General features: G+C 46.4%; 1 protein-coding gene across 1 annotated transcript in view; it reads left to right on the forward strand.

Moving 5' to 3' along the window:
• Window positions 1-14,143, forward strand: part of TMEM132C (transmembrane protein 132C) — a gene marked incomplete at both ends in the record, with an annotated part of 267,928 nt that overhangs the window by 96,198 nt on the left and 157,587 nt on the right. The window contains one exon of the mRNA XM_080717639.1: window positions 2,047-2,935. Within this exon, the coding sequence (XP_080573765.1) occupies window positions 2,047-2,935 (889 nt within the window). The remainder of the gene's footprint in view (window positions 1-2,046; window positions 2,936-14,143) is intronic.

Genomic DNA, 14,143 nt, shown 5'->3' on the forward strand with positions numbered 1-14,143 from the left:
TGTGAATGTTTTAAAAAATTATGCAGGCAAATTTGCCATTTTGTCAAATGCATTTGAATTTTGAGTCATAATTAGAAAATTGCCCCTACGTTCAGGTTATAGAGGGATTCATTCATGTTTACTTTACTACTTATTTTATTTTTATTTTACTTTTGGTACTGAGGATTGAACCCAGAGCATTCTACTTCTGAGCTATAACCCCAGCCCTATTTTTTACTTTTATTCTGAAACAGGGTCTCACTAGGTTGATAAGAGTCTTATTACTTATTGAGGCAGTCCTTGGACTTGTGATTCTCCTGTGTCAGCTACCCAAGTACTGGGACTATAGGCATGTGCCACAAGCCCTGCTCTTTGCTACTTAAAATATTTAATTTTCTTGCATTAAAATCACTGCCACTTGTGAAGTTCATTCTTATATATGCTGTGAGCCATGGATCTGACGATCTTGTTTGCCAAATAGCTACCCAGTTGCTAGCCAATGTTTGCTAAAAAGTCTATATTTGGGCCTTTAAGGAGCTTAGGGATACAGTTTGGGTCTAAGTCACTGTGCTGAGATGTTGTTTGAGATTCTTCCTCGATTTGGTATTATGGGCGTGTGTTTGCTTATCCCAGGGGTAGCCACTCAGTACACACACAAGTTTACTAATGGGCAAGGATAAAGGTTGCCTTTTTTCTCTATCTGTGGAGTCTGATGAAAAGAGATAGGCAAGTCTTCGATTAAAGCATAATTAGGGCCGGGCGTGGTGGCGCACGCTTGTAATCCCCGCGCTTGGGAGGCAGAGACAGGAGGATCACGCAGGTTCTAAGCCAGCCGCACGCGCTGGCTTAGGAGATCCTGTTTCCAAATAAAAATGTAAAATTAGGTCTGGGAGTGTAGCCCGGAGGTAGAAGGGCTTCCAGGAACCCCAGTACCACCAATAATAATAATAATAATAATAATAATAATAATAATAAATCATAATTAGGTGTCAAAGGGTTTGGAGTGCATTGGCCAGGGAAGCACAGATGAATGGATTACAAAACTCTGGGATATGTACACAGTGGAATTTTACTCGGCCATAAAGAATGACATCATTAACAGAGAAACAGAGGGAACTGGAGAACATCATGGTAAGCGAGATTAGTCAGTCACAAAAAATAAGAAATAGGGCACTTTCCCTAATACGCAGAAGCTAGGAAGAAGAATAGTCATAGGAGGAAGTCTAGGCAAAGAAGGAGAAACCATCGGTTAGCCAGTAAGGTGACCTGACTGAGGGGTACGGGGTGGGGGGAGAAGGAAAGTTCCTAACGCATATGACGTACATTCACAAACATATCAAAGTCAATCACTAAGCCAAACATGAGAAGGAGGGAGGGGGAGGGAACGGGGTGGGAATTGGGGAAGGGCTACATGAGTGATGTGTGCATGTGTGCCTCCACCATCTTGTACCCCATCAAGATGTAGGACTACAGTGCACCAGTAAAAAATAATTTTTAAAAGAGTGAAATAAAAAACCCTTTTACCTCTACTAGAAGGTTATATGGTCTATTAGGTCACATGCAGTGTGTGATATGTAGATAATCAAAATAAAACGAAAAAGAAAGTTTCTTTAAAGTCCCTATTTGTTTCAGGATTCAAGAGGGCACACCTTTATTACATATAAGCCTTCATATTTTCTAGGGCTTGCTTCTAGAACTTTCTATTTCTAGAACTTTCTTCTATTCCATTGTTCTGCTTCCCCATTTGAGTACGGGTGCCATTAAATGCAATTTAAACTCAAACGGATTGAGTCTCAGAGGTCAGTTTCGCCTCTCCGTCAGGTCGAACTGCATGGAATTGCAGTTGACTATTACCTACAGCACTCCCTCTTCTCCATATTTCAACCCAATATAAGCATATAATTTGTGGATCATCTACAGTCATTTATCTGGCTGAACCCAGGAGGAATATAATGACTCCTACCAAGAGGATATCAGAGTTTCAATCCCTCATTCCTAATTGATTTACAGCCCTAACAGCCTCAGAAAGGAACCTCTGGTCATTCTGTCTTTGTCTGTTCTCTTTAGTGATAGAGGGCCGAGGGGTCACCGACAACACCCAGAGGTTCTCTTCAGCGCCTCCTTATCTGCCCGTGAGCTTCCAGGTCCTCAGAGCGGAGAGCTCCTTCTTCCTCAAAGAGACCACCCAGGACTCGCTGCACAACGCCAGCCTGCAGACCCGAGTGGAGTCCTTTTTCACCTACAAAACCAAGCAGCCCCCGCTACTGAACGCCAGTTATGGGCCTTACTCTGTGGAAAAGGTCGTGCCTCTGGACTTAATGTCGACCTCAAACATTTTAGGACCAGCCAGTAAGTTTACTTTTGACTGGAAGCTGAAGGCCCATATCCTGCGGGAGAAGGTCTACCCGAGCCGGCCCAAGGTGCAGGTCCTCTTCTACGTGGTGGGCAGAGACTGGGGCGTGCGCGGGGCCGAGGACAAGCTGCCCTGCCTGCGCGTCTTTGCTTTCCGGGACACCCGGGAGGTGAGGGGCAGCTGCCGGCTGAGCGGGGACCTGGGGCTGTGCCTGGCTGAGCTGGAGCTCCTGGCCAGCTGGTTCAGTCCCCCGTCGGTGGTGGCCGGGAGGAGGAAGTCCACGGAGCATCCCGAGGGCAGCCAGGTGGAGCTCTACTATACCGTACAACCTGGGGACGCCCGCGGGGATTGTATGGCCGGGGACACAAGGAAAGGCAATGCCATCCGCCCAGGGAAGGGTAGTCTGGAGGAAGCCACATCCCACCTGCAGAAGATCGGCACTGTGGGCTTATACCGCACCCAGGATCGCGTCCAGCTCAGCGAGCTACGTCTGGACAACACCGTGGTCATCTGGCTGCCCTCCCAGCCGGTCAAGCAGGGAGATGTGGTCACTGCCTACGTGACCATCTCCAGCAACTCCACAGTGGATCTCTTCATCCTGAGGTAGGTGCCAGGCCGGCCCTGGCCATCCCTGGCATGCTGAGGGTCAAGGCGGGTGCTATGCTTGGAGGAATGGATGCTCAAGGGTGGTTTTCGCTTCCTGCCCTGGAAGCCAAATTAGGCACAGGCGCGCCGAGTTTCTTCTTGTTCTATGTGTCATGGGATTGGGGGAGGGAGCGCAGAAAGCATATCCACCAGCAACAAGACTTGTGGATGTTGGGTTTGCATCAGATTAGAGAGGAACAGAGTCGTTTTTGTTTTTGCACTTTGGGTTGACTTTGCAGATCTGCCGTGGTCTGCATGGTGGAACCGCACATTTAGGGTTCCCAGGAAAAGGTGTAGGGGCTGTGATGTGGGTGGAAAGAGTTGGAGGGGACAGCCCCGTTTTTTTTGGGGGGGGGGTTAAATGTTGGCAGTTTGTGGCTGGGAAAGCCTCAGTTTCTGTGTACAGTGTATCAGGCTTCAAGAAACACATTTCACAGAAAACTAGGCAGGAACGGTGTTCCAGCTCATAAATAAGCAAACAGATGAGAGGACACCTCAATTAAAACTAGCGCAGGGCAGCCAGCTGGCGGTCATCATTGCTGGCTCAGCAGGTCACTCCAAACCAAGCAGAGACAGGACCATTCTGTCACTCCATGAGAATTCCGAAATTGGTGAAGGATCCAGCGATGGTGGTGCACATCTGTAGACCTAGTACTTGGGGGGCTGACATAAGGAGAGCATGGATTTGAGGACAGCTTCAGCGACTTAGTGGGGTCTTCCACAGCTCGGTGAGACCCTGTTTCAAAAGAAAAAATTAAAATAGGGTTGAAGGTAAATCTCAGAGGCAGAATGTCGCTGGGTTCAATCCCCAGTACCACCAAAAAGAAAAAAAAAATTTTTATAAAGGAGCACCTGTTTTCTAAGGTAACCATTACTGAGTAAATCACTCAAAACATCCTCTTCAAAGGTGAGTGAGATTGTCACAATAATGAGAAATAGGTTTGTTTGAGATTTAAGAAGAAAGGTAAAGAAAATAAGGGTTTTTTCCCAATTATAGTTAAGAATGACTTGGGTTATACAAAGTGATATTTTGGTTCTTTTTCAAATGAAAAATTAATCACCTGTTGGATGAGTTGTTTGGGAAAATATTTGCAAAACAGATGATTTTTGTTTATCTTTGGTAGTACGAATACAAGGATGGCTATTGTTGAAGTTTTGCTTTTCTATTCCTTTTTAGCAAAAAGTATTTAAAAGACTTGAGTGTCTTAAGGTATTTTTTAGTCTTTCATATTCAAATAATTATTTTCTGAAGTTTCTGCCTGGATATCATCTTTATGATGTTTTCTACAATTTTTTTCTGTTTGTTTATTTTTTCTGTGCTGGGGGTAGAACTGTGGGCCTCATGCATGCTAATGAAGGACTCAACCCTACAGTTACAAACCCAGTTTTTTTCTTGCCATTTTTAAGTGCAATTTTTTTTTTTTTTGGTGGTACTGGAGTTCTTGGAAGCCCTTCTACCTCCAGGCTACACTCCCAGACCTATATTTTTATATTTTTATTTGGAAACAGGGTCTCTGTCTCTGCCTCCCAAGCGCGGAGGTTATAAGTGTGTGCTACCACGCCCGGCTTAAGTGCATTATTTTTGCAAATCCTTGTTTGCAATATTCCTGGACATGATCAGGAATCCATACAGCATCCCCTTTGGAGATGTGAAATCCTATGTCTTTTACAGAATTCCAAGTTTGTCTACACAGATTTCCCCATCACATTTCCCTGGGAACCTTCTGCAGTCAGCAAAGGCACCCACTCAATCTGGAGGGGTTCTCGCTGGTAGTACGTCAGTGACTTATTAAAGTGCCCTCATGACAGGTGTGGAGGCATACACCTGTGATCCCAGTATTGGGGGACTGAAAGATTGTACGTTCACGGCCAGCCTCAGCAACTTAGCGAGGCCTTCTGCAACTTAGTGAGACTGTGTAAAAATAAAAAAATAATTAAGGTTGGGGGGGGTCACTCAGAGGTAGAATGTCCCCGGGTTCTACCCCTAGCACCACAGTAAGAAGGAGAAAAAATAAAGTCATCGCCTGGTAACTGTGTAGCCAGGAGAGTCGGAATGGAGATGTGAAGGTCCAGGTTTGCTTCTTGCTTTTAATGGAACCAACGTGGGAGGCCTGAGTTTGACCCGTCGCGAGTCTTCTCACTCGGTCAAACGGTTTCAAATCATCCAGTGCAAGGTCGGGTTCATCCAACCCTGGGTTTGGACCTGGAGACAGGAATGCTGGGAGCTGCCGGGGCAGCTGGGACATACCATCTGAGAGTCACCGGCACACTTGCACTCGGCTAGCTCCCATCTTCAGAAAGTGCAGACTGCAAATGCCATGATCCCGTTCTTCTTGACTGCTGAGTAGAATTCCATTGTGTGTCTACCGCATAAGTTTGTGATCCATTCACCTGTGGATGGACACCTGGGTTGGCTCCATGACTTGGCTACTATAAATTGTAGGGCTAGGGACACGGGTATGCACGTATCGCTCGAACGTGGAGGCTACCAGGGACGTGATGTTAAGTGAAGTCAGCGAGTCACAGAAAGCGAAAGGTCGGATCTTTTCTCCCATATGGGGAAGCTAGGGGGTAATGAGTATACGAGAGGGGCACTGAGGAGAGACCTCAGTGCAGTGGTGGGCGAAGTCTAGGGGAGGCTGGTGATGGGCAGAGGGAGAATTAATGAAGGGAACACTTATACAGGTGTCATTTATGTCCGTTTGTGAGATTATCCATGCCAATCTCAATACCGTGTATGGAGAAGGGGAGAAAGTAGGGAGGGGGCCAGGGGATGTTCTCCAAGTGCTGTGTGCATGTCTGCCCCTATCACTCTGAGCTATATTAAATGATGTGAGACTACAGTGCACCAAAAAAGTATTCAAGAAAGGAAAGAAAGTGCAGACAGTGGCCTCCCGGGAGCAGCTATGTGCCCAGCCACCTGAGTCCTTGGGTCCAAGGTCTGGGGCCTTCGGGCTGCCCACAGGATGATCTGAGTCAGGATGGGAAAAGCTGAAATCCAAAGTTCTGCGTCACGAAGCCGGCAATGGTGGTGGAGGACACTAGCCCTACACTCAGAGGACCTCGGTTCAGATCCTGTGTCTTCTACTTGCATATTTGTGACTGGAGAAGCTACCTAACCTTTTTTTTTAATCTTAAAAACAGTTATAACACCTACTTCTTCAGCATTGTGAGGATTCTCTGGGCTAATATTTATTTGTAAGGCATTCACCAAAGTGTCTGGCACATAAAACTATTGAATATTACTAACAGGGCGTCTTTAAACATCCATCAAATTTTCAATAATCATTGAATTTTATTTCAGCAGTAAAAGGACACTGTGCTTTGCATAAAACAACCACTACCAGGTTTGTGCTTAGGGCTGTATCGATTCCTACTTCACTGTGGTTTTGTTAAAAGGGCAATGTCTTTCGGTAATGGCAGGAGCTTCTGTAGTACAGAAGGTCATAATGGGTTGTGGGACTTACTCATAAAATGGGTGTTGCTTAGCCTTAAGTACCCAGGAAATATGTCCTTCCTCCCAAGATCAAAGTCCTTGTGAGAGGAGAATCGCCTCACCTCTTATTATATTCATACCAGATTTCTTTACTTCTAACCTTGAACTCCAAGCAGAGTTCCTAAGTGCTGCAAAGCAATTTCTCATTAGAAATTCCAAGCAAAAAAGACCCCCAACCCAGACGCAGATAAAAAATTGTGTCTCGGGCCAGTCAGAATTTCTGTGACTAGTGAACAAACAGATTATTGGAAGAACTGTCTGGTGGTATCCAGCCTCATTCGGAAGATGGAACTCTCACTATTGAAAAGGGTTAAACTGTGGACATACAGACATTGCAGGCCTTTGGCTTGGTTTGAGTTGCAGAAATTATCCAGTTTAAGGGTTTGTCAAAGGCAATTTTTCTCTGTGCTGAGCCTGTCTCTCTCTCTCCTCTCTCTCTCTCTCTCTCTCTCTCTCTCTCTCTCTCTCTCTCACTCTCTCTCTCTCTCTCTCTCTTTCTCTCTCTCTTCTTTTATGTCTTTTCCTTTCTTCCCTCTGTCCCTCTCTCTGTCCACCACACTGAATACTGTATGACTCCACTTGTAAGAGTTATCTTTAGAACAGGCAATTCCATAAATTCCATAGCGACAAAATCGGCTAATATTTTTTAGGGCCCAGGAAGGTGTGTGTGTGTGTGTGTGTGTGTGTGTGTGTGTGTGTGTGTGTGTGTATGAGAAAGAGTGAGAGAGAGAACGAGAGAGGGAGTGAGAGATAGAGAGCGTGCAATATTTTTATTTATCAGCATGGACATCAAAATCACTTTTTGACTGACACTGGACAGACCTGTCTGCTCACAGGCTGCCGTATTATGTCTCCTGGTACCAGTCATGGTTCAAAGCTGAAGTATGGATTAGTTCCATGCAGCTGCTAAAACAAATGACCCCAAGCTTTCTGGCTCTCAAGCCACAAACCTTTCTTCCCTCACAGTTCTGGGGGCCACAATCTGAACTCAAGGCGCCAGCAGGTCGACATGTCCTCCAGAGGCTTCAGAGACAAATCCTTCTTGCCTCACCCAGCTTCCAAGCTGCCTGCTATCCTTGATGGACCTTGGTAATAGCTGTGTTCCCTCCTCTGTCTGCCTTTGTCTTCTTGCATCTCTCCTCTGTGTCTATGTGCCTCAAATATCCCTGTCCTTCTTCATAGGAGGATGCCAGCCGTTACATTTATGGCTCATTCTATTCTGGAAGGATATCTCTTTGAGGTCCTTAGCTCATTGCAAACATAGGATATTTGTATTACAGAGGTCACATTCTGAGGTCCCACCTAGGTTCAGGGATGAGGGTGCTGCTCAGCCCTCTGCAGAGAAGACACGCTCCAGATGTCTCTGGAGGCTTCTGCTCAGCCTCTCCAGGGCTCTTTCAGATTGCTGTGTGCCCCTTGGCAGTATAGCAGGCAGTGCTCCCCCTGGTAGAAAGGCCAAGTTCCCTGGGCATGTGGAGAACACGCTTTCCGTGCCCCAGCTCGGTCAGCCCACTCCTGTGGTTGCTGAGCGCAGCCCCTGCACATACGGTTATGATTTACATTCAAGGAATCCATTTATTTCAGGCCTCTTTTATGTTTGAGGACTTGCACCCCTTCAAAGGCATTTTCCCGATACCTGGCTTGCCCTGGACATGGTTTTCTCTTCATGTCCAACTGGGTACCCATCAACAGGGTCAAGGAAGGACACGCCTGTTCCCAGACTCATCCTTAGGAGGAAGACAGCTTTAAAACACAACCCAGTTTTACACCAGGCTGTGAAATTGGAGCAAATTCAGAAAACTCTAGAAAATCATTTTCCCACACTCTGTCTCAAATTTGCGCGCCCCCCCTCCCACCAAACGCCTCTAAGAGAGCATTTGTTTTCATTTTCCCTCAGCTTGTCATCTTAAGTGTATTCTTTTGGAACAGAGAAAAAAAGAAACAATTTGCTTTCTGCTCGGGGAGAAGTGGAGAAGTCGCTTTTCCTGCTCCAGCCCCACCCCCACCCCCGCCTCCCCACAGCACATCTGGGTTACCAGGCAGCCTAGCCTCGCAGAAGCATTTGCCGGCGATTTTACAGTTGTGGGAAACATTTGGACATAAATGGACTCCAGATCTGTATAAGGAGGAGAGAGCCAGAGCCCACCCGACCTGCGTCCCCCTCCCATGTCCCTCATTCTTCAACCCACTGAAAAGTGGTCTTGAGTCTCCCGTATGCAGTTTTTTTGTGTGGTACTGGTGGTGGCACCCAGGAGCTTTTCTACCTCCAGGCTATGCTCCCAGGCCTATATTTTATATTCTATTTGGAAACAGGGTCTCACTAAGTTGCTTAGAGCCTAAGTAACTGAGGCTGGCTTTGAACCTGTGCAATCCGCCTGTCTCAACCTCCCAAACCATATGCAATTTAACACATGCCGGAGCTGACCTGCGGTATACAATCTTTGTATCTCTGGACCTTTTGGGGAAGGAAGAGGCAGGATAAAAAGCCCAAGTTATAGTTGCAGAAATAATGCTCAGTACACACCTGTCATCCCAGGACTGTGGAGGCTGAGTGAGGCAGGAGGATTGCAGGTTCAAGGATAGCCTCGGCAATTTAGCGATTCCCTCAGCAACTCATTGAGACCCTGTTTCCAAATAATAAATAAAAAATAGAGCTGGGAGGTATAGCTGAGAGGTTGAATGCCCCTAGGCTCAATCCCTAGTACCACCAATAGAAATGTCTGGTATGCCGGTCTTCAAGAGCTCCGGGTATTCTTCAGTATTGATATGCTACTACTTTGTGTGATGGGATATCATTATTCCAGGGATCCTAAATAGTGGATGTCTGAACTACTCCTGTCTAAAATCCCTGCGAATTATTAGCTGAACTGAAATTGTGGCTAGAAGAAACAACACCTGCTTTGAGAGCAATTTCATTACATTTCCTTTTGTTTGAGTTCTTCTCTTGAACTCCCTTGCTGTTCAGCCCCCGTTCAGTAAGCTCTCATTGACACTGACCACGTCGCTCATATTTTCAGTTCTTGGAGTTTTCCCAGAGCCAGTGGCGCTGCAGTCTGCTTCCAGAGACACAAGAGACTTTTTCAGAAAGGTGGGACCTAGCTGGGTGTAGGGGCACATGCCTGTAAAGCCAGTCCTTGGGAGGCTGAGACAGAAGGATTAGAGGTTTGAAGCCAGCCTTGGCAACTTAGCAAGGCCCTCAGGAACTTAGTGAGACCCTGTTTTAAAATAAAAATAAGAATAAAACAGGGCTGATGGTATAGTTCAGAGGTAGAATACCCCTGGGTTCAATCCCTAGGAAAGAATGAAGGAAAGGAAGGAAGAAGGGAAGGAAAGAAGGAAGGAAGGAAGGAAGGAAGGAAAGAAGGAAGGAAGGGAGAGAAGGAGGGAGGGAGGGAGGGAGTGAGGGAGTGAGGGAGTGAGGAAGAGAGCCTCCTGGACATCAGGAGGAACAGGAAGATGTGGTGTCAGAGGGATCAAGAGGGAGGCTGGCCTTAGATCCCAGCCACAGGGACCTTGCCCCCAGACTTGACCGTGTCTCTTCCCCCAGGGCTGGATTCTCTCTGTCGCCTTCTCCTCTTCCCTTCAGGTGAGACCTACATTCTTAAGGGCTGTATTATCACTGTAGCTTATGTGAGCTAGAACTTTCTTCCTCTGTGGACTAGTCAGGGTTTGCTGCAGTAACAGAGATCACAGGACGCGTCTATGGTAAAAGGGGGCCGATCAGATCAGCTCTCAGCCCAGTGCAGTGTAGTCCCAAGTGGCTGCCTACACGTGGAGAGCTGAGGGGACCCGCAGCTGATCGAGCGGTCCAAGAGCTGGAGTTTCTGAGTAGAAGTGACTGACAATTCAGTCCCAGTCCACAATGGAAGCGCCAGGAAACTCTCTTGAGAAACAGTGGTGAGAGTCCAGTTAGAACAGCAAAAAGCTGACATCCCCGGTGAGAGCAGATGCGCTTTTCTCAGGAAGAACCACGCGTACCTTCACGTGGCTTCCTCCCTCTTTTTATCCAGGTGTCGAACCTATCAGAACTGCGCTGCCCGCATTTGGGGCAGAACTTCCCCTTCAGTCTGCCCTTACATAGGTCAACCATCTTATCAACAAAGCCACAGAATCTCAGGGGTTGCATAAGCCTGTCAGGTTGAAGACCCAGGTCAACCATCACACTCTCTCATCTCGACTGGAGCACCTCCAGCGGGAAGAGCCCGGAATGTCACGTCTGGAGTGACTGCCACTCAGGTGCAAAGGCATGCCAGGACGGTATGCAGAAGACAACAGGGACCGCATCCCTCCTTTCCCAGAAACACACACACCAGGCGTCTTGTTTTCTTTGAATCACAATCACTAGGGTTATGCGTTCCCAAGGAAGGCTTCTCTTTTGAGTTTCCTAGAAAGAGACCTAAAAAGAAAATTTGCTACAAGATAAACAAAAAACAAACAAACAAACAAAAAAAAAAAAAAGGTTTTTCCAGGGCTCTGGCCCATTGTACCCAGGGCAGGACCTGTGGGTCTTGAAAATCAGAATCCTGGCTCCTGCTAGACAATCCTTTTGAGCTTCTAGACAACTGCATTTGTGGTTTTCCATGTCGTTCATTCATACTACAAACAGTTGACAAAATACGCTTAATAGTCACTGTGAATATTTAACAAGTGTTTATAATACACAGAACCCTCAAGACCATTGCACAGATGCAGAGACAGAGGCTCCAAAACTTGGAGATGTCCTTGCCACGTTCATTTGGGCTGCAACTCAAACCAGGTTAAATTAAAGTGGTAGACAGAGAGGATCCCTCCCCCCAGAGGTAGAGTGCTCCCCTAGCACGCATGAGACCCAGGGTTCTATCCCCAAAGCTACAAAACAAAGAACTCCTACTCAAAAGATATTTTCTACCCCCTCCAAAGAGAAAATGCTCAGGGGATTCAGGTGCAAGTGTGTCTGGGTTCGAATGCCATCCCTAGGCTCTGATCCCCTCTTTCAGTCACCCAGTCCCTCTGGTACACCTTCTTATCCGCTCTCCCTGGCTCTCCATAGGGTGATGCCCAGTGCTTCCAAGCTCATGGCATGCCTTGTGACTAAAGCAGATGTCTCTCTTATAATAAGTCCAGTAAAAATCCTGTAATTGAGTTGCCCAGCTTGGTGTGGGCCACAAAGCCTCAGCTAATCCACTTATTGTGACCAGCAGATGTAAGCATGCTTATTCACCGGGCTACTCAGAGAGCTGGATGTGGTGAATTAATCTCACCAAAACGTGTTAGCGGTAAGCATCTATGGGGCCATTTAGCGAAGAAGGAATTGAAGCCCAGGCACTTAGAGAAGGTGGATTTGCGAACTGGGCAGAAAATAGCAGTAGATGTTTACCCATGCTACGGCACGGTGGGGGAGGGGCAAATCGCAGGGCAAGATGGTCAGGTCCAAAGCCAGCCTCCAGCCGGGCATGATGGTGCACACCTACAATCCCAGTACTGGAGAGGCCGAGAAAGGGGGATCCCGGATTCAAGGAAAGCCTCCGAAATACAGTGAGATCCTCGGCAACTTAGTGAGATCCTGTTTAAAAATAAAAATAAGGCCGGGTGCGGTGGTGCACGCTTGTAATCCCCATGCTTGGGAGGCAGAGACAGGAGGATCGTGCTGGTTCAAAGCCAGCCTCGCTGGCTTAAGACACCCTGTTTCAAAAAAAAAAAAAAAATATGGCCAGGCGTGGTGGCCCATGCTTGTAATCCCTGCGCTTGGGAGGCGGAGACAAGAGGATCGCGCAGGTTTGAAGCCAGCCACACGCGCTGGCTTAAGAGACCCTGTTTCAAAAAAAAAAAATTTTTTTTTAAAAAATAGGTCTGGGAGTGTAGCCCAGATGTAGAAGGGCTTCCAGGAACCCGAGTACCGCCAAAAAAAAAAAAAAAAAAAATTGTGTGTGTGTGTGTGTGTGTGTGTGTGTGTGTGTGTGTAAAATAGGTCTGGGAGTGTAGCCCAGAGGCAGAGGTAGAAGGGTTTCCAGGAACCCCAGTACCACCAAAAAAATAAATAAATAAAAATTGAAAATAAATAGGGCTAGGGGTATAGCTCAGTGATATAATGCCCCTGTAGTCAGTGCCACAAAGCAAAACAAAACTAGTTCCCAGCTGTTCTATTTTTGCATGCAGATACTAATAGTGCCTACTTATAGGAATACTGTAAGACTTAATTCAGATTGAATTTTAACATGTACTTGGCACATATGAAACACTTAATAAATACTATATTATTCCCACATGATTATTATTTGAATTGTCACATGTATTTTACTCAGAGCCGCATAGTGTGTCTTGCACCAGCTGCCAGCTAAGAACTGGCTAAGAACTGGCAGCTGGTGCAAGAGACAGCCAGAAACCTCACTGACCAGCTCTCATCTCTACAGCATCCTCTACCCTCTCTGAGTGAAGGAAAGCTATTGCTTTCTTTGTGATCAGCCAAGTTCTCAACCAGGGAACAGTTCAATCCCCACTTCTGAGCATAGCTGATGGTGTCTAGACATATTCAGTTGTCTAAAATGGGGAGAAAATTTCCACTAGCATCTAGTGGGAAGAGGCCAAGGATGACGATGATATCCTACAGTGCATAAGTTAGTCTCCTTCTTTGCACCAATAAAAAATATTCCAGTCCCAAATGCCAATCAATAAAGCTGGGATAGAAAAATTTTGAGGTCAGCAAAGAGTTGGTCACTAGGTAGGTTACCACCACCATGAGTTATAGCTAACTCCTTCTCCAACTAAATAGCAGGTCTGAATCTCAGTGAATCACTAATGTGCCCTATGTGTGCGATAAGAGTGGTCTGTTAGAGACAGAGCAGCTCTGCTGGGTGATGCAAGGCGCTCTGTTTCTTTGAAATCTTCTTTCCAGATGTTGGCTTCAGATAACGTGGCTGTGCGCCATTAAAATCAAGGCCAATTTTCATGTTTACCAAAGAGCAAGGACTTCATCTGGCTTGTTCAAACTTTATAATAAAGTGTGGCAGAATGTTTCCTTCTTTTAAGGAAAAGCCTTTGATAACTCAGAGAGGAAACATTCAAAGACAGAGCCCATCCTTGATAGGGGCCACTGCAGGAAAGGAGATCATACTTCAATTACAATTCCTTTCGTTAGCCGTTAATGAACACTTCCCGGAACAGGTGTGGAGCCGCGTAATCAGCTCTCACAATTAATGGGCCAGTGTTAGTGTTTCTGAAATGGAAGAGCCGAAAATCCAGTGCAGCCGACACAGCCAATTATAACCATTATGAATGTGTAGTAGGGGATGGAGAAAATCAAACATGGCAGCAGCATTAAAATACAAAATGGGAAGGTGCCCTTGTAAGGCTCTGGGGAGAACCTGCCCTTCTCTTCAGTATCTACTTGACTACTGCCAAAGAGTTCAAAAGACTATTTCCACCCATCCCACCACCTGCCTGGAACTCCTAAGGCATGGGCATTTAACTATCCATCAGCCCATCTTAGGTTGGAGGACAATGGTTTGATGCAGTGAGTGGAATTTTCAGTATAGTCGACTTCTTTGTATGCCACGGCTCTTCTCAGGATGCTAGCCCAAAGCGAGCACGTTATATGGATGTCCACAGAAAGTGGGTATCAGCAAAATGTTGAAGCAGAGAATGATGTCCTTGTTAAACCAGATTAAAATGAAGATGGGGCTCAAAGGACCCCT

This window comes from Muscardinus avellanarius (assembly GCF_963383645.1).
Source record: "Muscardinus avellanarius genome assembly, chromosome: 21".
Lineage (NCBI taxonomy): Eukaryota > Metazoa > Chordata > Mammalia > Rodentia > Gliridae > Muscardinus > Muscardinus avellanarius.